We start from the raw sequence: 27,651 nt of genomic DNA on the forward strand, positions 1-27,651 counted from the left end.
CAAAGTACGGAATTTTTAACAATCATTTACCTCTTCTTTTCTCTTTGCACCCCCACATTTATTTATTTAAGTTCTAGTTCCGTTTCCAAAATTTTAGAATTTAATTCTTTGTTTTATAATTAGATTGTTTATAAGATTTTATTTTAAATTTGAACTTTTTCTTAATATCGTAAATTGGATTGCATTCTATTTTTTTTTTAATTTTTTTTAATTTTTCATAAATACAATCGAAACACACAAATATCTACCGTTCGTTGTTCGTGTAATGAAATAAAAATTATATGAAGCTAGTAAAAGAATTTAATAAATCTTAGATTTAGCATTCATATTGGGGTGGTTCATTGTTTATCTTTCTTCTTCTTATTTGCGATTATTTCTCTTCCAAATTTCTTTTAACTCCTCTTCCATATTTTCTTTATTCTCTTCTTATTTATCTTCTCTTTCTTTCTCAGAGCTGCTCTTCGAGAATATCAAGATTGTTTAAATATCACTTTGATATGATCAAAGAACTACACAAATGTATAATTTTCTACACAATTACACGATCGTGTATCATTTACTACATGATCGTTTACGAGAAAAATTACACAAAACATTTCTTCCATCGTGTAGTTCTTTTTAACGATGTTGATACTACCTACACAATCATTTATCATTTACTATACAATCATATATCATTTCCTATATGATCGCATATCATGAACGTTTAAAAAAAAAATTACATTGATACGATGATTGATTAATTGCGTGTTGATTAAGACATTTTTTTTTTATTGTGTGTCTTTAGACTTTTTCATTAAATTGTTTTATATAGTGTAAATCTTTGGCGGGTTTGTTATATTTTTTTTATAAAAACTCAATATTCTTTTTTTTTAAAGATATCAATTTTATAATTTAACCTTAAACCTTTTACAAAATTAGTTTCTTTTAAAGTAATTAATATGGATAGGTGTACCACCTCCTTTGAGGTTTGAATGGCTTGTAGTCATAACAATGGATATCCCAATTATTGAATCCAATATGTAAGGGTTGGGTGGAGTTTTATACTTAGTCCATGAGGATGTACCATCCAATACCATGACATCTACTTCAAACAATATGTCAAATGATCTTCTTTATTATTCTGTCCATGAAGTCTCCACAATATCACTGCATAATTATGGAGACTAATTACGGTGTACAATAGCTCATCTAAATATTCTTTTGGAAGTGCACCAAAGAACTTTCACAAACGCCTCCATGGAAATCTCCAATTACAACTAAATTTTTAGGACTTCGATCAAATATTATTTTCTTTAAATTATATATATTTTAAATACCAATAAATCTGGGTTGTTATGATATTAAAAAAATATGTTATAATATTTAATTAGAGTATTTTTTTAATCAAATAATAAGTCATTAGTTCTCTTTGGATAGCAATTTTAGGTATAATAATCGAGAAGATAACAATATTTTTAAAATTTTTGTAAATATAGCAAAATCTATCGGTGATTGACTCTCTAGTCCATCGGTAACAAACTAATATTTGTAACATGATCTATTACTGATCTTAATAGACTCTGGCAAACTTTTCTATATTTGAAATCCTTTTAAAATATTGTTATAATGTCAATTCTTTGAATTTAATGATTATATTTATAACTACCCCTATTCAAATTTAGTATATTATTTTTAATAATATTTGTAATAATCGCGTAAAACTATTGTAATAATCGCGTAAAACTACGCCCGTTGAGCTATGTCGATTTTGAAATAAGTTTTTTTTAAGTGTTCAAATTCAATTTAATTGTAAAAATAAATAAATAAAATTATGAGTTAAACTTCAAAGATATAATATCTTTGTTTGGATAAAAAAAACCATTTATTTCAACTATTTTTGATAAAAAAAAAACATTTTTAAATACACTCCAAAAGTTATTTTGAGTATTGTCAAACACTCTAATTTTATTTTTTTCAAAACGACTCTTTTAAAATTAAAAACTTGAAAATGTATTTCAAACACATCATAAATAGGTGATAACTTTTTTAGTACATCAACCTTAGGGATGAGAGATCAAGACCTCCCGGACGATTGTCTCCAATTACCACAAATATAATCTTACTTTGACAATAAATTGTGAAACCTACACCTCAAACAGTTAAGGTCGTGGTTGAAAATTGTTAGAAATAATGTTCTTAAATTTTCATCTTAAAAAACTGACATTCTTTTTGGAAACTCGTTACACTAGTTGTTTTCGGTACATCTAGTCTAAAACTTAACCAACGAGATTACTTAAAAAATTAACATTTTCAATGTTATCAATTGGTTTGGCTTTCTCATTGAAATCTCGGTCAACATTAACCCTATATAATTATTTCAAACCATATAACAAATCTTGACTAATTCTTTTAAACTTCCACAAAATATTTGACTAACTCAATCAAATTCTTACCATATTTTTTACATCTTTAGCATAATTTAAAACTTCTTTCAATTCCAAGTTTGTAAAACTTTAAATTCAAATTCGGTCTCAACCACGACATCTAAGTCACCACAATCTGTATGAAGTAATCTCCCAACTTACGTCCATTTGTTTAACAAAAAATGAAAAAACTCTTGCAAATTCTCTCCACTGCTGTTACAACATCTTCACTGCCTAAAATCTCTAATTCTCTCTCTTCTTATTATTCATCTTCTTATATCTTCTCTGTTTCTTCTTCTTCCTCCTCATTTTTTTTTAAATCTATCTGTCAGACTGTTTTAGAAAACCCAAATATATAGAAACATGAAATAACACTCAGATTCTCTATATTTCTCAAATCTAAATTCCTTTTTGCAAATTTTGATTTTCAATTAAGTAAGTCAATATAAATTTGAGAAAGATTACATATATTTGAAAAAATGGGTAGAATCTCGGTGTTAATACTACTCGATATTTTGTCGAGAAAGCCATAAACTACAAATAAGATTATAAAATGTAAAAAAAACCAAGTTAAGCAAAATGTATATATTTTTTTTAGTAAATCTAGATAGCTAGATGTAACAAAAGCAACTATTGTAACGAGTTTCCAAAATGGGTGCTAGTTTTTTTACAATATTCCTTCATCTCAATTTATCTTGCATACCACATTGTCATCTAGTAGAATTTGTTATGCATGTTCAATTAAGTCTTTGTACTATTTCCTTGGCTCGAGCGTTTATCACACTTTTTTGCTATTCAAGATAAACTCAACGCATTTAACGAGTTCCATCAATTCCACAAATCACAAAACAAGAAAAAGACATCTCATACCAGATTACACAACAAGTATGAAGCATCCTATTTAAAATCACACAATATAAATAAGACATTCTATTCAAATCACAAAGCAATAGTAGAGCATTTTATCATAGCTCATTGACGAGTCAAAGATAATGTGTGAAAAAATGTATTGGTAAGGTCGTCAGAATCAAGCAATAATATGTTCAAAAGTGAAATGAAACTTGCTAAGGATAGTATGCTTACCAAAATTTACCTCGACAAAAAGTACTTTTAGATTTACCCTTACTTTTTGAACCCAAGGAAATAGTCGAAAAAAATTATTGATATCAAAAGTTGTGTAAAAAAAATGAAAGCATAAAAGGAAATGTAGAGAATACAAATTTGTAACCAAAAATTAAGAAACTTTTGAAATGCAAATTCAATAAAAAAGAAAAGGCAGAAATTAAATTGTATAAGAAAAATGAGGTGAGGGGCAATGGGCGTTATTCAACTCTTATAATCAAATTAAAAGAAATATGAATATCTTTTGCTTTAAAAAGAGATTCTTGCTCGATCAACTTGCTTGATTCTTGTAAAAGCCTTGATTAAGAATCAAGAAAAGAGATAATTACACACGAGCATTTATTGTGTATTCTTGCCACAACAATTTGTGCCCAATTCTTGTTCTTTTAAACAAATGAAAGTATCTTTCATACTTTTTAGCAACAATAATTTAATTGAATTTAATTGTGCACGTAAAATTGATAGAATTAAATTCACAATTTACCAATAACAATGGTGATTTATCTAAGTATTAAGACAATCCATCTTCAAGATTTGACATGTTTGATTACAAGCAATATAAACAATTCTAGATTTCTTGTAGACAAAGATAAATCAATGTTGCACTTTAGTTTTTCTAAAGAAAATGTATCTTGATTCTTGCATACAAATTGATCAATCAAGAACAAATTCAAGAATTAATTTGCAAAGAATACTTTTAATTGAAAGCAGGAAAGGTTGTTGATACAAAAAATTAAAGATTCAACATGCCTAATTGAAGGGAAAATACAAGAAAAATTCTTCAAGAAATTGAAAAACCCATTGCCTTCTTACCTCTTAGATGATTAGCTCTTCATTTTTAAAAGATTGCTGAAAATTAATTGAGGAAAAAAATGGTAGAATGGAGAGGAACATTTCTGGACAATGAAAATTGGAGAGAGTGTTGATGGAATTTGGAGTTGATTTTGTGAATTCATTGTGAATTGATGAGAAATTAGAGCTCGAACTCCCTACCTCAGGCTTTCGTGCACACATTTTTTTACGAAAATTAGGGAGTTTACGAAAAGTTGGTAATTATTTGAAAGATTGCCATTGAAAAATACAAGGAAAAAATGATTTCGGCCAAGATTCGAAGTCAGGACGTTGAGGACTCGTGTGCGAGGGAATGGCGACACGTGGCATCTTATGAGAGGCGGAGAAGGACACGCGGATTGCTTCAAACAAATTGAATTTCAATTCACGTCTGGTGGAGTTCGAACTCAAGACGTGGAGGACATGCGCAGAAGAACATCCAAACGACAACGTTTTGTGTTAGGAAAATCCAGAAAATAATGCTTTGTTTGGGGCCAAAATCAGTGACTTGAAGCTTGATTGCGCGTGTGGCGGTGTGACGCATGTCAAGGTCTTCAATTTATTAACCAAAATCCCCTTGATCTTTGATTTAGTCGTTCTCTTTCATTTGGACTCTCTTTTAAGTGTTTTTTATTGGAGTGAGTTGTTAACGAAGTCTACTATAATATTGTGCATGAAAATGTAGTATAGGTTTAGTATAGGTAGTATAAGTAAATACTCCTAGATATACCTAGTCATTTGAATCTTGAAAAGAGACCAAGTGTAACATTCAATGACTCTAAGAGGAGCACTCCTTACCAAGTGTGACATCCAATGACTCTAAGAGGAGTACTTCTTACTCCTTACCAAGTGTGACATTCAATGACTCTAAGAGGAGTACTTCTTAATGAGTTATATCGTATTGAGGGTTTACCTTCACCCCTTCCTTAACACAAGTTAGTTCACTCACTCCTCCATCTTGTCATAATTTATTCATATGTGCATGAGTCTCTAGGTGTAAATAGGTAGTTATGATTCTTTTTATATTCTTTGTGTTTGACCTAGTTTATCCAAAAATACATATTGTTTCCCTTACACTTGGACAAACAATGAAAAAACTTGCAACTTGGAAGTAGGTGGTGGGGATATTGGAAGCATTTTGCATGCAATAATCCGTATTTAATGACATGTCATCATACCACAAATATTCAAACTAACAAATAAGTTTGTGTGCTTCAATTATGGGCAAGTTTTTTAGAACAGTGTTCTAAAAGGTAACACGAACTTATTCCACAACAAGTCCCATGAAACACAGTTCCAATTTCAAAACAATCACATTCACAACCAACACAATTTTGGGTGAAAATTTCGTGAAGAAAATCACAAGCAAGAGGCAAGGAAAATTTGGAGCGGCAAGGTCAGGGCAAGGCTAGAAGACCAACCATGCACTGAAGGGTTTCAAAGGCCTTAAATGGGAAAAATGAAGCTAGTCAATGGAACCCAAAAATGGACCGTGTCACGTTTTGGAGGCAACACAAATAAATGCTTCCATCAACAAAATGAAAATCCATCTCAAGTTCGCGATTGGGGAAAAAGAAAGGATTCGTCAACAACAAGGGTCGAAGGTTGGAATACGCAAGAAGAAATGGGGAAAACCAACCTTAGACTCGGGGGAGTTGAAGACCGATTGAGACGATGAATAGTGAGAAGGAAACCCAAATTTGAAACGGGAAAAGAAATCAACAAACCTTCGAAAGGAGGACGATGAACACCAAGTTCAAGAGGGGGAAATATGGTAACCAACCTCTGAAACGGTGAAAGACAAAAATGGTGAAGACGAAGCAAAATAAGTATGGAGAGAAAGAGGTAGGATTATGAGGGAGTTGAAGAGGGATTGAGAGGATAGGGAGAGAGAGGTAGGGTTATGGGGGAGTTGAAGAGGGATTGGGAGGAAAGACTAAAAGGAAGATGGGTTGAGAAGTGTAAATGAAAGAGTTATGAAACCCTAAAAAACAAAGGTTATAATATCCCTTTACACCAAGTAAGGGCTACATTTTAACTCAATCCCACATTGAAAACCCATGGGCCAAATGGTCCCTAGAAATTAAAGAAGGATAGCTTTGAAAAATGAGGAGTGGTTTGAACTTTTTATTTTTTTAGATTTATTGACGATTTTAGGTTGGGTTTTTAAATTTGACACTTTTACTTTTAGAAAATGTAGATGATAATTTCTTTTGGTATACATGCAAGCCGCCCAACGAAACGACGATTTTGGGTTAGCGTTTCGTTGGATCAGTCGTCGAAGGGAATAAGCCACGCGCCTCTTTGCACTTCACTGCCTTCGCAGATTCGACTCGCAGGCCCTTTCTTCATTCATTCTCTCTCTTTCCCAGTAAAAAGCAAATTCATGGCTACCAATCCTTCGCAGTTACTACCGTCGGGTTCGTTTCTGCTTCTCCTTCGTTTTATATTTCTCATTACCCATCCTATTTTTCTGCAAACGAACTCTTATTTACTGGGTTTATTGTTGGGATTTTGCAGAGTTAATCGACCGATGTATTGGGTCTAAAATATGGGTAATAATGAAGGGCGACAAAGAGCTCGTTGGAACTCTCAGAGGATTTGATGTTTATGTCAACATGGTTCTTGAGGATGTTACTGAATAGTAAGAGCCTCTGCCAAGATCTATACTCATTTTTCTTTGCTTTGCTCATTTGGACTGTATATGTTTCGTATTTTGCGTTTTTTTCTTCAATTTCTTCTGTTTGTTCACTTTCTTTTACATGGTGTTTGATGTGCCTGTTTCTGCGTTGGAGAATGTGAGGCGAATAGAAAAATATATTAGGCTTGGTGGTGTATTTGTCTGTATTTAAAGGGTTGAAAAACATGATTTGAGCGACAGAGAAAGTTTTGAAAGAGCAATTTGAAATGTTGATTTATGCAATTTCATCGAATCCCTCCTGTTCTTTTCCAATCTTAGGAGTGGGGTTGGAGGTTAGCTTTGGAGATATTTTGAGTTGTGGTTTAAAAAACCCCTTTGTTCAACTTTTCGAAGGGAACTGGACAGTGGAGGTTTCTTCAGAAGTTGAAAAAAGTGATCGATAATCTGTGCCCTGTTGAAATAGTAGGAGAAGAGTTAATAAGAGTCAAGAGAGGAGCGACCTTATCCATGCGCCATTTCTGCTGAGATTTTGTCCATGCTTGCGCTGTTTTCTCCAAGTCTCTCATAACGTTGAAGATAAATGTTGGTTTAAATGTTCAGGAAGTGCATTGTTGTTGATACAGTTCTACTTTTATACATAAATAACTTTTCTTTCTGGTACTTATTCTCAACATATTGGGGCCTGTGAACTGGTACTTTTCGAACATCTCTCGTCACAAACAACCTAGGGTATTAGTGGAGGGTTGGGTTTGAAGTAACATTAGAAGGGTGGGGTATTCTATTCTCATTATTGGTAGGCTGTGGAGAGGATTTGAGCTACCAGAGGCCTTAGACAATAGACAGGGTCATCCATTATCTCTCTCTCTCTTCTTGCTTGCGATGGATACTCTTAACAAGATTGTCTTGAGAGGGTTGGAAGGCAGGATCAGATGTGGCTTTAGAAGTGGAGCAAGATAAAGTTTCTTTGCATCATCTTCAATTTGCTAATAATGCTACCTTTTTGGAGGAAATTTTTTCCCTTGTTTTGGAACGTATCTTCTAAACATTATCCAGGCTTAAACTTAATAGGGAGAAATGTCAAACTATGGATTTCACTGTGACCTAAGTAAGATGAGAAGTTGAGCTAACTTGATGGGCTGTGAGATTGAGTCTTTCTTTGCTTCCTACCTTGTTCTTCCTCCTAGCCATAATTAGAAATGGTCCTGTTATTTGCAAAAATTGTAATTGGAAGAGAAGCTTTTTCTTTAAGGGTGGAAGATTGACCCTCATAGCTCAATATTGTATAGAATTCTGATTTATTTATTTTTCCTTTTTAGAGTCCAGTTTTCTATTTGCTACATGCTAGAGCAGCTTATGGGGGATTTGAGGTTGATGAGGAGCAAAGTACGCAGTGTGTGAGTTGGCAGAGGGTGGGGAAGGTTGTGAAACTTTGGGGGTTAGGGAAGGTTGTGAAACTTTGGGGAGTTAGAGTTGGGGAATTTGAGGGCTCATAACCAAGCCTTCCTAGATAATGGCTCTAGAGGCTCCCTCTTGAGTCTACTACTCTTTGGCATAGGATTATAGTGAATCTTTTCTGCGTGGAAACTCTTTTTCTTGATATGTTGGACTCTTAATGTGCTAGACAGGGAGGTTACAAGGAGATGATTGAGGAGTTCCTTCTTCGTGATAGAAGAAAATGCTTGGTAAGTAGAGGTTTATGCTGTTTGTGGGTTTTATGGACGAGAAGCAATAGGACCTTTACAGAGGTCGAAGGTCTAGAGGCACCATTGTGACATTTAGGCCTTTTTCAGGTTTTATGTTTCTCTTTGGAAGTCGGTGCTGATGGCTTTTTGTATCTACTCATTAGGTCTGGGGTTGGGACATTGATAGAACACCAATAAGATGTGTTCTTATTCAATTGATATAAACCTCACTATTACAAAGAAGAATTGATAAATATCAATCGTGAGATGAAAATGCAGAAAATAACTAAGAACAAGTAAAATACTACCCTCCCTGCCTATCCTCTCTCTCAAGGAAGGTGCTGTAAAACTACCCACAAACTGATCTCCCCTTTCTTCCCTCACCAACTTCCTATTTATAACCATGTAACTGCCTATATATCTAATTACCCTTATACCCCTGTCTTATACTAATCTAGGTATCTAATAGACATTTGATGTGTATTGTGCTTTGTCGTTTCCTTTTCTAGTTGTGGAGCTACGATTATTGTGCTTTATCTTTTCCTTTTCTAGTTCTGAAGCTACCATTTTCTTGCTTGATTTTCACTTCTATGGTCTGGTTATGAATATATATGTGAAATGCAAACTTGATGACAGATTGGTGAGACCATAGATTTTAGAATGTGACTATCGTGTTATTTTAATCAATTCATCATTTGGACTTCTCTCTCATCTTTTGTGTGATGTAACCATAATTTTTCTCTTTAAACATGTGAATTGAATTAAAATACCAATAGCTCCTGAGAACAGGAGTAACGATTTGGTATGTGCACTAGGAGCACTATAAAACTTTGTTACATTGTCGTAGAAGTAATGATTTGGTATGTGCACTAGAAGTAAGCTTTATATATAACTTTCTTCAGCTCATTTCTGCTGTCTAGTTTTCGGTTAGATGATTCATTTCATTCTATTATCGTGTGGCTCCATAAAGCCTACGGTTAAATCATTATTTACAACCACATGATTGGCCTTCGAGGAGACTATGTAGATGGAGAAAATATCACCATTGATGACTTTCATTTCTGCGCTACCAATCAAAATATTGAGCTGTTCTATTGAGTCTAAATTTCCTATTTTGGCACATCTTTTGTGCACGTGGCATGCTTGAGTTGCTGTCTTTTTATGAACCTAGCGATTCTTTATTTTTTTTAAAACACGATCTACTATATGGTTTGACTCTTTCCATATTACATTGTAGTGAGATCACTGCTGAGGGGAGGCGGATAACAAAGCTGGATCAGATTCTACTAAATGGGAACAACATTGCCATTGTAAGTGACAACCACAGTTTTAATGTTTACATGCCCTTATTTAGGGAAGTAATGAGTCTGTGAATGATTTCCCAGACCAACAAACAATGATTGTGTAAGAAGCCAAACTTCATGATGTCCATGGTTGATGTCTAATCCACGCCTTAATAAGGATAGTGATGGTAATTTCATTAAGTCAACCATCATTGTTCGTTTCGAAGGTTAAATGGTTAAGTCAAATTTATATTCCTTATATGTCACTGTCTCATTGACTTATGAAGGAGATTAGTGGTTTTTATGTTTTAGTCTAGTGGTAAAAAAAGATTATGGATTAAATAAAGGACACGAGAGGAATGAGTCTAATCATAGTTGTTGCATATTTAGAAATTAATATTTTACCAGTGTTACAATTAGCTGGCTTGTTAGATGTTGAAAGCCCAAAGGATTTTTAGTCTTTTATGTTGCCTTGATTATCTTTCATTATTTTAACTAGGCTTCTATTTCCTATAAATTAATGCTCTCTTGTATCATTAAGAAAATAATAAGAAAGATTTGCACGATGGTTTTTCTCCTTGAACTAGGGTTTCCCCGTAAAACTTGTGTTTGCTTTTCGTCTCTACTTTTAATATTGTATCATAGCATGATATTGAGTCATTGACCAAACCGTAGACAATGCAATTCTTGATGGAAACCAAACAATGGAAACAACCGTCGGTATCAACGCCGTCGTCGATGCTCCGATCAGCGCTGCCATGGATGAGTGGTTTCGCTAACTTCAGACAACACTAGCCAACATGATTCTGTCACACTTTCCATTGTCTGCGCCTCCACACGCAGCCGCTGGGGACCTCCAGGACCAGCCTAACAAGTTCAAATCATGTCGACCAATCCTTCTTTGCCACATAATTCTGTTCAACCACCACCGCTTCTGCTGTCAAACTTGTATGTGCTGCCACCCACTAATTCTATTGCAAAACCCAGTTATCATTTCGAGGTTAGGAATCCTCAAATTCACTCAACATTTGAGGTTGGTGAATCTTCGGCACATTCCAACTCTAACGTGCAAGCTTCATCTTCTTTTTCGTGTATAGCTCACCAACAACTGGAAGAGCTTCGACAATAGATTACAGCAATTGAGACTATCTTAGGGGTGAAATCCAGCACTTCTGGTCACGACCATCGTACACCTTTACCCATGTATTTTGAGATTTCGATAACATCGTTCCTCACTTTATCTTCTTATGCAACTAACACAATGACACATCACAGTCTCCAGGATATTTTTTAGGGGAAAAATTGAACGACAATAACTATTTCTTATGGTCTTAGTCAGTGAAAATGGTCCTTGAAGGTCGACATAAATTTGGTTTTTTGGCAGGGGAAATATCTTGTCCTTCATCGGGAGACCCACATGAACGAAATTGGAAGGGAGATGACTCTCTTCTTTGATCAATATTGATTAATAGTGTGAAGCCATAGATCGACAAACCCTTACTATACGCCACAATTGTTAAAGATATTTGGGACACAACCCATAAACTATATTCCAAACATTAGAATGCTTCTCGCCTATACACACTATGACAATAGTTTCATGAGTGCAAGTAAGGAACCATAGACGTCACATCCTTTTTTAATAAGCTCTCTCTTATCTGACAAGAAACGGACCTATGTAGAGAATTAGTCTGGAATAGTCCTAGTGATGGTGTGCAGTACTCTAGAATTGAAGAGATTGACGAGATTTGTGACTTTCTTGTTGGTCTTAACCCTATGTTTTATGTGGTTCGTGTGCATATATTGAGCCAAAGACCGACTCTCTCCCTAGTGGAGGTCTGTTTTAAAATCTGCCTCGAGGAGGATCATACAAGTGCTATGAATATTTTGGCAACTTCTGCTATTGACTCCGCTGCTTTTAGTGCAAGATCCTCTACCAGCGATAGTAACAAGAACACTAGAAAACCAGCTCCAGTTTGTGAGCATTGCAAGAAGCGACAAGATACGAAGGAGCAGTATTGGAAGTTACAGTTGTCCTCAGGAGGTAAGAAACTCTCTCCCAACGACAAACAAAACACAAAGCAGGCTTATGTGACTGAGTTTGCTGAACCTTCTCAACCACTTGATTCACATGGAAACCAGACCGATCATAGTCCCGCTACTCTAGGCGCCATTGTCCAATTAAGTATACATTATTAGTGTTGATGAAAAGAACCTTTGCATTCTGGATTTTGGCACCATAGATCATTTGATTGGTTCCTCTAAACATTTTGTCCTATATTCCATGTTATGGTAACAAAACAATCAGAATTGCATACGACTCCTTGGCCCCCCATTTCTGGGAAGGGGAAGATTTCTTCCTGTGCAGGATTCTCCCTACATAATGTTTTGCATGTGTCCAAAATTTCTTATGATCTGGTATCTATAAGCAAGATTACTCCTAAGTTAAATTGTAAAGCAACATTTTTACCTACCTATGTTTCTTTTTAGGACTTGAGCTCGGGGAGGATAATTGACACTGTCTGACATAATAGGGAACTCTACCTCCTTGATGACGACCTCTTCTAGTAGCATTTTGTGAGGCCCCCAATTATACACACATATGTTAGAAAGGGCAAAAAGGGAAATTCACCATCAAATTAATGAGGGAGAATGAGTAGGCTATAAATAGTGATGGATGGGAAATAAGGAGGTAGGTATTTTTTGTCATCTTTAGGTTAAGGAGGGCGGCTGTAGCCGTAGAGGGGGTATCCTTCTTGTAAAGGGTGCTGGTATGTTTCCTTTGTTATTTCCTTTCTCTGTTATATTTCATAGTGTGGCTGTAACTTTTTGGCTTATATATAAATAAAGAAATACAGAGTACTGTCTCTGTTTAGCCATTGCTCGGTGTTTTATTTGATATTGTTGTTAGAACTCTGACATTTGGTATCAGAGCCCGAAAACTGGGGGTTGTTACGCGATTCATGGCACAAAGGCAGATGGAGGAAAGAATGGAAGGAACTGAGAAGGAGATATTGAGCATGAAGGAAATGTTATTGGAGATGAAAAAGTCTATGGAAAGACTGACGGAGGAACTAAGGGAGAATCATAGCTATAAGCAAAGGGATGAATCCGAGACATCAGATGGATCGATCATGAAGTTAAAAGGGAAAGTAGAGGAATCGGAAGTCAGTAATGATGTTAACGGAAACACTGTGGATCAAAGTAAGTACAAAAAGTTGGAAATGCCTATGTTCTTAGGCGAAAATCTAGAATCCTGGGTATACAGGGCATAATATTTTTTTTTAAATCAACAATCTGCCAGAAACAGAGAAGATCAAAGTGACGGTGGTCAGTTTTGGGTAGGATGAAGTGGATTGGTACCGGTGGACGCATAATAGGAAAAGAGTAGAGTCATGGGAAGACTTGAAAGGAATGATGTTTGACTTTTTCAAGGACTCAGGACAAATGAGTTTAGTGACACATTTGATTAAGATTCAACAAGACGGCTCCTACAGTGATTATGTGAAGAAATTTGTCACATATTCAGCTCCTCTACCTCACATGGAAGAGAGTGTGTTGCGAGATGCTTTTCTAACCGGTTTAAAACCTAACCTTCAAGTAGAAGTCGTTAGCCGATATCCTCAAACGTTGGAAGATTGTATGAGAGAGGCTTAACTAGTCAATGATCGCAATTTAGCAATGAGATTGACTAAGGCCGATGGGAGGATAATGGAACCACAGAAAAAAGAAGAGTACGCAGGCAAAATCCAAGAAGGAACAGACAAAGGTTTCGTGAGGAAGACAAATTTTCCCCTGAAACAGGTAACCATACCCATTAAGGTTAATTACCAAAAGAGTGAACCACCTATCAAACGCCTGTCAGACGCAGAGTTGAGGTCCAAATTGGACAAGGGCTTATGTTTCAAATGCAATGAGAGATATACATTAGGACACAGATGTAGAGTGAAGGAAAAAAAGGAATTGATGTTATTCATCATGAATGAAGAAGAGAGTAAGGAAGACGAAGGTAAGACAGAAGAGAACACAGGAGAGGTGGTGGAATTAAACCATCTAGATCTTGCATAAGGAGAGGAAATAGAGTTGAAAACAATCCATGGTATGACATCGAAGGGAACCATGAAGCTGAGGGGAGTTATAAGGGGCAAGGGAGTGGTGGTGCTGATTGATAGTGGAGCCACCCACAACTTCTACATAACAGGATAGTAGAGGAAAATAATCTAACCGTGGAAGAAGGTACTCCATTTGCGGTTACAATTGAAGATGGCACCCGATGTACGGGCAAGGGCATATGCAAGAGAGTAGAATTGGAGCTACAAGGAGTTATTGTCGTGGCTGATTTTTGGCAATTGAGTTGGGAAATGTGGATGTAGTCTTAAGGATGCAGTGGCTGGACACGACAGGCACAATGAAAATACATTGGCCGTCCCTAACAATGAGTTTTTGGTTTGGAAAAAAGAAGAATGTCTTGAAAGGAGACCCATCCCTCATCTAAGTAGAATGCTCCTTGAAAGCAGTTGAGAAAACTTGGGAGAAGGAAGACCAGGGTTTTCTGTTGGAACTCCAGAATTATGAAGTAGAAACTGATGTGGAGATGGAGCAAGAAATGAAAGGGGATGAAGATGTTCCAATGATCAAATTTTTGTTGCAACAGTATGTAGACATCTTTGAAGATCCTAAAGGGTTGCCCCCTAAGAGAGAAATAGATCACCGTATCTAGATTCTACCAAATCAAAGGCCCATAAATGTCAGACCCTATAAATATGGCCATGTACAAAAGGAAGAAATTGAGAAATTGGTCATGAAAATGCTACAAGCAAGAGTGATCAGACCTAGTCACAGTCCTTACTCCCGCCTTGTTTTATTGGTTAAAAAGAAAGATGGAGGGTGGCGCTTTTGTGTGGACTACTGGAAGCTCAATCAAGTCACCATATCTGATAAATTTCCTATCCCCGTGATAGAAGAACTATTGGATGAATTACATGGAGCCATGGTTTTCTCGAAATTGGATTTGAAATCCGGTTACCACCTAATAAGGATGAAGGAGGAAAATGTCGAAAAGACTGCGTTCAAAACACATGGGGGCCACTATGAATTCCTTGTTGCCTTTTGGACTTACAAACGCTCCTGCCACCTTCCAATCCTTGATGAATTAGGTATTCAAACCCTTCCTAAGACGTGTATTGGTTTTTTTTTTATGATATACTTGTGTATAACACGGATATTTCAAAACATGAGAAGCATCTAGGAATGGTTTTTGCGGTAATGAGAGATAATCAACTATTTGCTAATAAGAAGTACGTCATAGCTCACTCCCAAATCCAGTATTTGGGACACTTAATCTCCAACAAAGGAGTGGAGGTGGAGAGGATAAAATCAGAGACATGGTGAAGTGGCCCCAACCAAAGGATGTCATGGGTTTGAGAGGGTTTTTGGGCTATTATAGAAGGTTTGTTAAAGGATATGGGGAAATTGCAGCTCCATTGACCAAATTGTTGCAAAAGAACTCCTTTGTTTGGGACGACCAAGCATTAGCTGCTTTTGAAAACCTGAAGATTGTCATGACTACAATTCCGGTGCTAGCACTACCTAATTGGAGTCTACCTATTTTAATTGAAACGGATGCTTTGGGGATAGGGTTGGGTGATTTTCTAGGGCTAGTCTTTTATCTTCCTATTTTACTATTTTGAACAAGATTGTATGGTGTGACATTTTCGTTTACGCTACCTTAATTTTAATGAATGAAACATTTATTTCCTCATTTTTCTCTAAACTTGATGTGTTTACTTTATCTTGTGACGTATGTATTCAGATAAACAACATTAGGTTTCTTTTCCTTCATAACCATACAAACCAACCCAACGTTTCACACTTGTTCATATTGATGTTTGAGGACCATCCAAGATAACTACCTCATCTAGGAAATGGTGGTTTGTAACCTTTATTGATGATCATACCCGTCTTACCTAGGTCTTTCTCGTCTCCGACAAATTTCAGGTCACCTCCATCTTCAGGGACTTCTATCACACTATAGAAATGTAGTTCAATGCAATGATTGCTATTCTACATTGTGACAGTGGTCATGAATTCCAAAACCACACCCTCAATGAGTTTTTGTCTCGCAAAGGGATTATCCACCAAAGTTCCTGTGCCTACACCCCAAAAAAAAATGGGGTAGCCAAGTGCAAAAACCGTCACCTTTTGGAAGTAGCTTGTTCTCTTATGTTGTCCCTTCCTTTCTATCTTTGGGACTATGTTCTCACTATGGCCCATCTTATCAACCGAGTGTTTTCTCGTGTTCTACATCTCCAAACCCCATTAGAGTGTCTTAAAGAGTTGTATCCCTCTACCCACCTCATTTCTGATGTTCCTCTTCGAATATATAGGTGCATAAACTATGTTCATAACCATGACCCTACCCAAGTAAGTTTACCTCTCGAGCTTGGGCATGTATTTTTGTTGGTTACTCTTTGCACCAACGAGGCTAAAATGCTTTCATCTGTCTTGTCGTTAGTATTTTGTCTCCGTGGATGTCACCTTTCTTGAGGATCGTCCTTTCTTTCCCGTTAGCCTACTCAGGGAGAGTGAGAGTGAAGAGTTTAACTGGGTGATTTTCTTAGAGTATACCAGTCCTACTCTTGTTACCCTACCTAGCCCAGATCCTTACAACATGGTCCTAACACCTATGAACAAAGTTCTTTGGAAAATCTACTATAGGAGGAATCATAGAAAGGAAGTTGGGTCTCCTACTATTTAGCCGGCTCCAGTCCAAGATTCTGAACCTTTACAAGATCAAGGTATGACTGATTCTATTGACTCACATATTGACAGCAAAATGATTGAAAGTGATAGGTCTGAGATAGCTATTCTTGAAAATATTGGTGAACAGGGTAGTGTTGAGACTGAGGTCGTTTCAAATGGAAAGGGTAGTGATGATGGGAATGAAGTTAGTGCAAAAGTTACCGAGAATGAAACTAGAGAGGATCACTCAGAAAATATCAGTAAGTTCAATTTGTCTCTTGATTTTCCTAGGTCCTCGACAAATCACTCATTTGCTAACTATGTTTCTTATAAGAATCAATCTCATCAGTTCAAAAGCCTTTACCAAAGAATGGTTGCCTTTGAATGCCCAAAGTGGAAAACTGTAATCATGTAAGAAATGAGAGCCTTGAAAAAGAACAAAACTTGGGAGCTTTGCACTCTCCCTAAGGGACATAAGACTGTAGGATGCAAATGGTTTACTATCAAGTACAAAACAGATAGTACTCTTGACAAACATAAGGCTAGGTTAGTTGGAAAAGGGTTCACTCAGATTTATGGGTTGACCTAAGACTTTTTCTCCTATTGCAAATTTAAACACTATTAGAATCTTGCTATTTGTTGTGAAAAAAACTTGCCTCTATATCAACTTGATGTTAAGAACGTGTTCCTACATGGGAATTTAGAAGAGGAAGTGTATATGAGTCCACCAAGATCCGAAGCCCAGTTTGACCATCATATTTGCAAACTTTGAAAGTCCTTATATGGATTGAAACAATCACTAAGAGCTTGGTTTGGCAGATTTACCACATTCGTCAAGTCTCAAGGGTACACCTGGGGGCACTATGAGTTCACAAAAGTCTCTTAAAAATTACAATTTTGATAGTCTATGTTAATGACATTGTTTTATCTGGAGATGACACCAATGAGATTCTCCAACTAAAAAAGAAGATTGAGTATAAGTTTGAAATTAAAGACTTGGGGAATTTGAAATACTTCCATGAGTTTAGAAATTTGTGAGGAAAGTTGGCTCTAGAAGATGTTATCTGATATTCGTTAGGACTATGAGGTGCCTGTGAAACTTTTCTACGATAATAAGGCGGCTATCAACATTGTCAATAACTCGGTCCAACATGACAAAACTAAACATGTGGAGGTTGATAAACACTTTATCAAAGAGAAATTGGACAATGGTACCATATGAATTCCTTGTATACCTTCAAGCCAACACATTGCTGATGTTCTCACAAAAGGGCTTTTCAGACAGAGCATCGAGTCTTGTGTTAGCAAGTTGGGTCTTTTTTACATTTACGGTCCAACATGAGGGAGGGTGTTAGAATTAGTGGACTTGTATGTTGAAAGACCAAAGGTTTTTTAGTCTTTTATGTTGCTCTAATTATCTTTCATTATTTTAATTAGACTTCTATTGCCTATAAACTAATTGCTTCCATATCATTAGTTTTATAAAAAAAAATAATAAGAAAGATTTGCACGGTGGGTTTTCTCCCTGAACTGGATTTCTACGTAAAACTTGTGTTTGTTTTTCGTCTCTACTTTCAATAACAGGTTTTCGTGACAACAAAATGTTGTAGGGTTAGGCAAGCTATTTCTTGAAATTAATCTTGGTGTACATAAGCTAGCCTAGACACCCATGAATGTGATAATAGTAATAAGTCAGCATGTGAGTAAGTTGAGAACTCATTTAGACAACCATCATTGGTTGGTCTAGTGGTTAAAAAGGAGATATAGTCTCCATAACTAACTAAGAGGTTATGAGTTTAATCCATAGTGGTCACCTATTTAAGAATTAATTTTCTACAAGTTTCCTTGACACTCAAATGTTGTAGGATCAAGTCGCTTATCCTATGAGATTAGTCGAGGTATGCGTGAGCTAGCTCGAACACTCGCGGATGTAAAAAAAAGGTCATAAGTTGGTCAGATACTCACAAATATAAAAAAAAAAACTCATTTAGACACGGGGAACATATAGATAAAAAAAACCGTAATCAAAAGTCACACAGGCATGGTAGTTCAACTGTCAAGTCACATAGTAGTTGTCTGAGTTTTACCACGTTAGTTCAATTGTCCTAAACAATTCAAGCATGCAATTTTGTCTAGTTGTCCTTTTAGGATTAGTCAACATGCACGTAAGCTCATCTACACAAAACGAGCAGCTCTTATTGACATGTGATTTTTGAAACATTTTGTTGTCTATGTGCAGCTTGTTCCGGGTGGATCACCTGATCCAGAATAGGCGTGAAATATGGATAGCATGTGGTTTTGACCGGCAATCTTATGCATCATTGGTATGAGTTGCCTCCTTGCACCCAATATTTACTTTATCTTTTGATATAGAATGACTCGAGTGACAAATTTCATGTATTTGATTGAAGTAAAGCGTTTTAGTTTCTTCAATATGAATCAGTGTTAGATTCCTTCATCTTGACTGCTTCCAGTAGAAATATATTGGCCTAATTGTGAAGAGTTTGACTGTTTTCAATGGACTCACTTATTCTAACCCTAGATTTAAAATAAAGCTAGAGCTGTATTGGTTCTAAACTAAATACTTATCTGGTAAGAAATGGAGCAATATTGATGACCGAAACAACCCACACAAAGTAGGTTTGGTTTGGTTAGCAGTTTGATGCCAAACCAAACAAATATTATTACGTTAAATTGTTTGGTTAGATTTTTAGATTTGTATTTATTTGGTTTTCTGTCTTTCAAAAGTGACTCATACGTCTTTCAATTTTTTGTTTACAAGTTCTTAAACTTTAAAAATATCTAATAAATGTTAAGTTTTCAATTCTTCGTCTAACCAGTCTTTGACCTATTCAAAACTTTGGAACTTTATTGATTTATTATCACATAACTTTGTGTTCAACAACTTCATATGCTTCTCAATTTTGTGTTTGATAAATTTTCTTCATATTATATATTTTTTAGATGATTTATATAATAAATTTAAGAAGATTAAGTTCAAATACAAAAAAAATATTTGTTTAAAACATTACAAAAATTTTCTAATATTCTTAAATTTTGAAAAAAAAAATGCCCAAGCAGTTGAATCAAAGGTATTTTTATTACTTTTGATCATATTAAAAAACATCGTTTATATTTACAAATATAACAATTAAAATATTTACAAAATTTTAAATTTTATTAGTGATAAGCATTGATAAACTTTTATAAATATCAATGAGTGCATTGATATGACATAAATTAGACACACACCGAAAAAATGAATTGAAATTTTACTCTAATTGCTAAGATCAACCTACAACTCTGAATAAATTAATACAAAACACTAACTGCTAAGATCAACTACAACTCTGAATAAATTAATGCAAAACAGGGTTCTAATTTTACTCTAATTGCTGAGATCAACCTACAACTCTGAATAAATTAATACAAAACAAAAACAGGGTTCTAATTTTACTCTAATTGCTGAGATCAACCTACAACTCTGAATAAATTAATACAAAACAGGGTTTTGAGAAGAAGAAAAAAACTTCTTAGCTTCAATTTCTTAAAAAATTAACCACTAAAGTTGACCTTCGATCTGAACTGGGATGTGAAACTTCTTACATGAAAGTCAGTTGTGAAACTTCTTACATGAAATAATTGAGAGAGAGAAAGAGATGGAAGTAAAGTGGAATTGGGTTTGGAAGTTGAGGCATTTGGAAAGGAAAATTTTATGAACAAAATGAAAATTCCAGTCCAAAACTTAAAAAAATCAATTTTTTTTAGATAATAGTAGAAATAGCAAAATTGTAGATAGTAACTTGGAAAATAACTAGGGACGGCAGAAATAAGAAAAATAGCAAAAACTAAGTGCGTCCATTTATTTAATTATATTAATTTCGAATATATCCCTAGTTATATGATAATTCGTAGATTCAAAGTACAATGGTACAATGTATTTTAATGGCTTCAACATAAGACAGGATATCACTGATTTCACAAAGACAGTATTTTACAAATAACCTTCAACTTTAGTAAATCAACTAAATAAGCATTCTAATTATGAGAAGGGGTCATCGTATTTAAATAGATACTATGTTTACATATGGATCCCTACGTCCTCACATTCCATTTAGGATTAGGAATAGGCGTAATTGAACCTGTTTTTTACATATCTCTCGTTATTTGAGACCCTATTCATCTCTTTGGGCTTCTATTGAATCGAGAAATAGGTTTGATTGTCCATAATAATGACAAATATATCTACAAGATTCTCAGTTTTTTATATTTTAAACCATTTATTAACAATATGGATAATTATAATTAAATAATACATAACATATGTTTTTAATAACAATTTGAAATTATATTTTAGATTAGATTCCTTCAATTGAGAAAAACTTAAGTTTATTAATATTTTTTTATTCATTTTTATTCTAAAAAATTCCATTTGGGTGGCAGTTATATATTTTTTTTAAAAAAAAATAAAAAAGATATATTAAAGTCTATATGGATAGTATGTTCATTATTTAAAATTTTAAAATTTTAAAATGTACGTTATTTATATTTATTATTAAAAAATATTTGAAAAATGTGCATTTTTTTATATTATTCTAAAATATTGTTATTTGCTTTTAAGATTCTAAATTCTAAAAATGTGTATTTTTAAAATTTATAAACCTTATATTATTTGTTTAACAGTTTTTTTTTTTATTAATTGACAATAGAGTTTAAAATATTTTGTTGATTAATTGCAATCTTTATAACTTTAATATTAACTTTTGAAGACAACAGTAGAATTATAACAAACAAGTTTTTGTTACGACTTTACGAGTAAAGATTTGTTTTGGATGGTAGATGAATTAAATCTTTCTAGTATCTCGATTATCGTGTTATTTGAGGTGTATGTTCCATTTTCGTTTCATGCTCATCTTCATTTCGCATTTATTGTACGCATGTTTTGGAATTCTTTCACGGCAGCTGTCAACTTTATTGTTTGTCTGTATTTTAATTCCTTTACTTTTATCCTCTACTGCTTCTTCTAATGACAATGCAACGTGTGAAGACTCTTTTTTATGGTAGATGGATGAAATTTTTCCGATATATTGACTGTCGTATAGTTGATATATTCATTTCATGCTCGTCTTCATTTTAAGTATTCTTACAGTGTATTCAAGATAGACTTTTTCCATCTTTAGATCTTTCTGTGTATCTCATTACTCTTTATTGGGATGGATGCAATAGTTCAAACCTTATTCAGATTGTTGAATACAAAGACGCTTATTGACTTATATGTTGATTACGTCAAAATTCCTTGACAATGATTTTGTTTTGGTTGTTGATTCTGCATCTACTGGGCCGGTCAGAAATACACCGTGTTTGAACAATGAAGTAAATATACAACAACCTACGTCTTTGTTTGGGATTCACAATGTATCAGAGATTTTTTTTTACTTGTCTATACTATTTTTTTTACCGTGTATTTGCATGCAAATAATGAGGTCAAATATCACATATATAGTGTATTTGCAAACTACAATAGTTTTGAAAAATATTAACTATGATATTTTTTGGGTTGACAAGATTTTCCCAATTTCCCCTAAATATATGTCTATAATTCATAATAAATTTTTGGAGTTTTAGTATTTAAATCAAATTAATTAAAATTTATTTATTTTATTCATAAAAGATGTTTAATAAAGATTTTCCTTAAAAATTGCTAAAAGATTTTCAACGGTCACTTATTCATTAGATTTCATAATATTTTGAATTCAAATATTATGAAATCTAATCCTTAAAATAATGACTAGTTCAGTAACTTTCGTATGATTTATATTTCAAATTATTTTTAAAAAGCTATTAGATAATAAATAGTACATATGGTTAATATAAAAATTGGTTACGAGAATTTCAACTAGTCATTATATTTCATCCTTACCATTGTGCTAGTTATGACTATACACTCTTTCTGGTTGATTTTTATTTAAAAAAAAATTAATTTATTGTGCCTCTTGTATCGAATAATTATTTTTTCACATTGTATTTTTTAATTACGTTAATATTCATATTTATTTTAATTAGACGCTTTATTTTGTTTGTGACGTTTTATTTTCAATCATCTTTACCATGCATGTCTAAATCAAAAAGTATAATACGTGTTTTCATACAAATAAGGAGACCAAATATCGTACACTCACATATAATTTCACAAACTGCAATCAATTTTGAAAAATATTAACTAATTAATGATATTTTTGGGATTGGCAAAATTTTTCCAATATCTCCTAGATGCTTATAATTCATAACCAATTTTTGGATTTTTAGCATTTAAATCAAATTAATTAACCTTTATTTATTTAATTCCTAAAACTTATGTTTAATAAATATTTTTTCTAAAAAATTGGGGATTTTCAACCGTTCCTCGATCTAATCCTTCAAATAATGACAATCACTCGTTTGGATTTGAATTTATTATATTTTATTATATACAATATTTTCAAATTTGTTATATTTTAAACCATCTATTAACAATTTATTAAATAATACATAATATATATTTTTAATAACAACTTGAATTTGAATTTTAATGTATATTTTTAATAACAATTCAATTTTAAATTTTATAATTTAATTATAGCATTTTTGCAATTATTTAAATTTTCATCTTTTAGGTTTTATTAAATAAAGGAGAAGGAAAAGTCTTTTAGGTTTTATTAGATGAAAGAGTGGGAGAAAGATTGAGAGAGAGACAGCAAACCAGAGACAAACACAATGAGAGAGACAATTTTTTTCTTGCAAACAAGAGAGGTGAATAACTCAAATGAATCTCGAATGTACGAAGAACTTGAAAAACTCATCGATTTGAGTGGACGAACTCACCGACGCATAACTTCTAAGATGTATATAAGTTTTGAATTCTATAGTATAATTTTATGATTTTATCTTTATTATAATATCAACAATGCTCCCCTTTTGAATTCTTTGTTGAATTGATGGTTTCAAATGATTTTCAAAATTTCTTTAGGGTTTCAAACGAAAGAAGTAAACTGGCGAAATCCAAGAAAAAAAAATGATCACTTCGAGAGATTTTGAGCTTCCTATCAATGTCAACTTTTCTAATCTTTATGTTTTTGGGGAGAAATTTTTATGGAGCATACAATGTATTTGAAGTTTAGACGAACAATTATATTTTAAATATTAGTTAGGCATTCGAGGGATTGTTTCGTTTATTTATTTTTCTAATTTTTATGTTCTGCTATTTTACGGATTTAAATTTATTTTTGCAAAGTAAAAGTAATAATATGCTATTTTTCTTGACATTCCTGTACAATTTTAGGCCTTATTAGTTAAGGATCCTAAGTTTATTAATACCCAGCCCACTCCTAATAAACTAAGCCCAGCCCCTAGAAGAACCCTCGGCGCAATTTAAAAATAGAAAACGAAAATTAGTCGGAAAACGCTAAAACTTCTCCCTCTTCCTCACGCCTCACGTCTCACCAGTCCCTTCTCCTCCCGACGCTGGCTGCCGCAACAATTTAGGTATCATTTCAGTTTTTATCTTCTCATTTTCAAAACCTATTGCAAAACTCTTTTTTTTCTTTAAATTCTGAATCTGGCTAATGGGGTTACGTTTATGCTGTTTGGATTTTTGACACACTAAACGAATTAGAAGATTCTCTTCCTTTTTTGGTTGATTTTGTTTCAGACTCTTTTTTGAAATAGTTGCTTGCTGGCTGATGCTTTGAAGTGGCACCCAAATTCGGGTTAGTCACTCCAAACTCCGCATTTTCTGTCTAAGCGTAATCCTCCTATGGTTTTCTCCATGTCCATTCCTACCTCTGCATTTTCCACTGTGACCCGTCTTCGTTCTCTCACTCTTTCCCTCTCTCCATACCATCACTACTTTCACTGTCCCAATCATATAATTCCTACTCTCTTTCTTCCTGCATATTCTGTTAAAGTACGACGACAACTTCCCCGAATTCGTGCCTTTGCTTCCGGTTCTTTTGTTAAACAGCTGGTGTACGACCATGATTCCCCGTCCGAATCTGAGGAGCACTTATCATCTTCATTCAGTAATGGGGGTGATGGTTTTCATTTTGAAAATGGTTTTGCATCGGTGGATTTGAAACATTTGGGAACGCCTGTGCTCGAAGTCAAGGAGCTGGATGAGTTGCCAGAGCAATGGCGAAGATCTAAAGTGGCTTGGCTTTGTAAGGAATTGCCAGCACAAAAGCCGGGAACAGTGATACGACTGCTTAATGCACAGAAAAAATGGATGGGGCAGGATGATGCGACCTATCTCATCGTGCATTGTTTGCGTATTCGTGAAAACGAGACAGCATTTAGGGTTAGTGTATTTTCTCTTTCCTTTTTATTCTCTATGTTCTAACACCATAGTATATCAGCTTGTAATGCAATCATGAGTTTGTTGAATAATAGGGAATGACTTGGAATTGTTCAATGTAGACTATATTTTTGCGCTTTATATGTTTGTATTATGATACTGTAAAAAAGTTTGGAATATTATAACAGGACTCTAAAGATAACTGAAGCACAAACAACTTTTACAATAGAACAAAAATTTCAAAAAAACTAAAATTTGATAGTTCTCTTTATTTGCTATTTTTTGTAACCTATGTCATAATTTTCTTCATTTTGGAGAGTAGGTGTACAAGTGGATGATGCAACAACATTGGTATCGATTTGATTATGCTTTATCTACTAAGCTTGCTGATTACATGGGCAAGGAACGGAAGTTCTCAAAGTGTCGAGAAGTATTTGATGATATAATTAATCAGGGATGTGTGCCAAGTGAATCCACATTTCATATATTGATTGTTGCGTACCTTAGTGCCCCTGTTCAAGGATGCATAGAGGAAGCAAGTACCATTTACAATCGTATGATCCAATTAGGAGGTTACCAACCACGTCTTAGCTTGCACAGTTCTCTCTTTAGAGCTCTTGTGAGCAAACCAGGAGATTTGTCAAAGCATCATCTTAAACAGGCTGAGTTTATATATCACAATTTGGTAACAAGTGGACTTGAGCTACATAAAGATATGTATGGTGGTCTAATTTGGCTACATAGTTATCAGGATACTATTGACAGAGAAAGGATAGTGTCACTAAGGAAAGAAATGCAACAAGCAGGAATCAAGGAGGAAAGAGAAGTCCTTTTGTCTATCTTGAGAGCAAGCTCAAAAATGGGGGATGTAATGGAAGCAGAAAAACTGTGGCAAGAACTTAAGTATTTAGATGGTAACATGCCATCTCAGGCTTTTGTTTATAAAATGGAAGTCTATGCAAAGATGGGTAAACCAATGAAAGCTTTGGAGATATTTAGGGAGATGGAGCAGCTGAACTCTACTAATGCTGCGGCATATCAGACAATTATTGGTATTTTATGTAAATTTCAAGTGATTGAACTTGCAGAATCAATCATGGCAGGCTTCATAGAGAGTAATTTAAAACCCCTCACGCCAGCATATGTTGATTTGATGAATATGTTTTTCAATTTAAACTTAGATGATAAGTTAGAGTTAACCTTCTCTCAGTGCCTTGAGAAGTGTAAACCCAATCGTACCATCTATAGCATATATTTGGATTCTTTGGTAAAAGTTGGTAATCTTGACAGAGCTGAAGAAATATTTAGTCAGATGGAAACAAACGGAGAAATTGGTATAAATGCTCGTTCATGCAACATTATTTTACGTGGGTATCTTTTATGTGGAAATTATATGAAGGCTGAAAAAATATATGATTTAATGTGTCAGAAAAGGTATGACATTGATCCTCCTTTAATGGAGAAACTTGAATATATCCTAAGCTTGAGTAGAAAGGAGGTTAAGAAGCCAATGAGCTTGAAGTTGAGTAAAGAACAGAGGGAGATTTTAGTAGGGTTATTGTTAGGTGGCCTGGAGATAGAGTCTGATGATGAGAGGAAAAATCACAGAATCCAATTCGAATTCCACAGAAACTGTAAAACTCACTCTGTTTTGAGGAGACACATATATGAGCAATATCACAAGTGGTTGCATTCTGCTTCAAAGTTGACCGATGGTGATGTAGATATACCATATAAATTCTGCACTGTTTCACATTCATATTTTGGTTTCTATGCAGATCAGTTTTGGCCACGAGGTCGTCGTGCAATCCCTAATCTTATTCACCGGTGGCTGTCACCTCGTGTTCTTGCATACTGGTATATGTATGGAGGCTGCAGGACATCATCAGGGGATATTTTACTGAAACTAAAGGGAAGTCATGAGGGTGTTGAGAAGATTGTTAAATCTCTGAGAGAGAAGTCCATTCATTGCAAAGTGAAAAGGAAGGGCAACATGTATTGGATAGGTTTACTTGGAAGCAATGCCACATGGTTCTGGAAACTAATTGAGCCCTTCATTCTGGATTACTTGAAAGAAAGTACACAGGCAGACAGTCTTAACTTGGTGGGGGTTTTAAATGGAAGTGAAAACATCAACTTTGATAGTGAATCTGATTCCGTTGAGGAGACTTCAAATTAAACCAAGAGTTTTTTGTTAGGCCCATTATCAGTTGGATTCCTTAATTTACCAAATGACGGAAGCCTACAATGTTGCATGATTTTGGGAGGGTCTGTTATTTATACAGGATCTTCCTTGATCAATTTGGAAGATGTAAATACGTATATCAATATGTTAATGCTTATGTCTGATTCTGTGTATTGTTGTAGCATTCTTGTTGACTAATATAGGTTATATGTTAGTTTGGAAGTCATACTTTTTTTTCTTTACCCTTTTTCTTAAAAAAATATAGTTTTCTTCGTTTGATCAGTAGGTAAATTTTTAGTGGTGGTTCTTGCTGGATTGGTGGGAGGAGAGTTTTCTTCGTTTGATCTCTCAATGTTTATGTAAATATTATTCAGGCTAAGGGAACTGCTCAGTTTTTATTATAATTTTAATTTATTATTATTTTTATTAACT

At 34.2% G+C, this 27,651-nt stretch overlaps 2 protein-coding genes and 1 long non-coding RNA gene across 3 annotated transcripts; all 3 read left to right on the forward strand.

The window, feature by feature from the left end:
- Nucleotides 1–6,530: 6,530 nt before the first annotated feature.
- On the forward strand, nucleotides 6,531–19,282 carry LOC101208670 (sm-like protein LSM5). The gene is made up of 4 exons (XM_004151972.3): nucleotides 6,531–6,778; nucleotides 6,879–7,002; nucleotides 9,919–9,991; nucleotides 18,945–19,282. The coding sequence occupies exons 1-4, from the start codon at nucleotides 6,559–6,561 to the stop codon at nucleotides 18,975–18,977; spliced, it is 450 nt and encodes a 149-aa protein (XP_004152020.2). The 5' UTR covers nucleotides 6,531–6,558; the 3' UTR covers nucleotides 18,978–19,282.
- LOC116402783 lies at nucleotides 9,998–18,705 on the forward strand. Its single transcript, XR_004215420.1, has 2 exons — nucleotides 9,998–16,761; nucleotides 16,854–18,705. It is a non-coding gene; the product is annotated as an uncharacterized LOC116402783 (long non-coding RNA).
- A 4,813-nt stretch (nucleotides 19,283–24,095) lies between the features above and the next one.
- LOC101204744 (pentatricopeptide repeat-containing protein At2g15820, chloroplastic) lies at nucleotides 24,096–27,649 on the forward strand. The gene is made up of 3 exons (XM_004152026.3): nucleotides 24,096–24,226; nucleotides 24,393–25,037; nucleotides 25,357–27,649. The coding sequence occupies exons 2-3, from the start codon at nucleotides 24,498–24,500 to the stop codon at nucleotides 27,211–27,213; spliced, it is 2,397 nt and encodes a 798-aa protein (XP_004152074.2). The 5' UTR covers nucleotides 24,096–24,226; nucleotides 24,393–24,497; the 3' UTR covers nucleotides 27,214–27,649.
- Nucleotides 27,650–27,651: the final 2 nt, after the last annotated feature.

The sequence above is a fragment of the Cucumis sativus genome, chromosome 3, assembly GCF_000004075.3.
Source record: "Cucumis sativus cultivar 9930 chromosome 3, Cucumber_9930_V3, whole genome shotgun sequence".
Taxonomy (NCBI): Eukaryota; Viridiplantae; Streptophyta; class Magnoliopsida; order Cucurbitales; family Cucurbitaceae; genus Cucumis; species Cucumis sativus.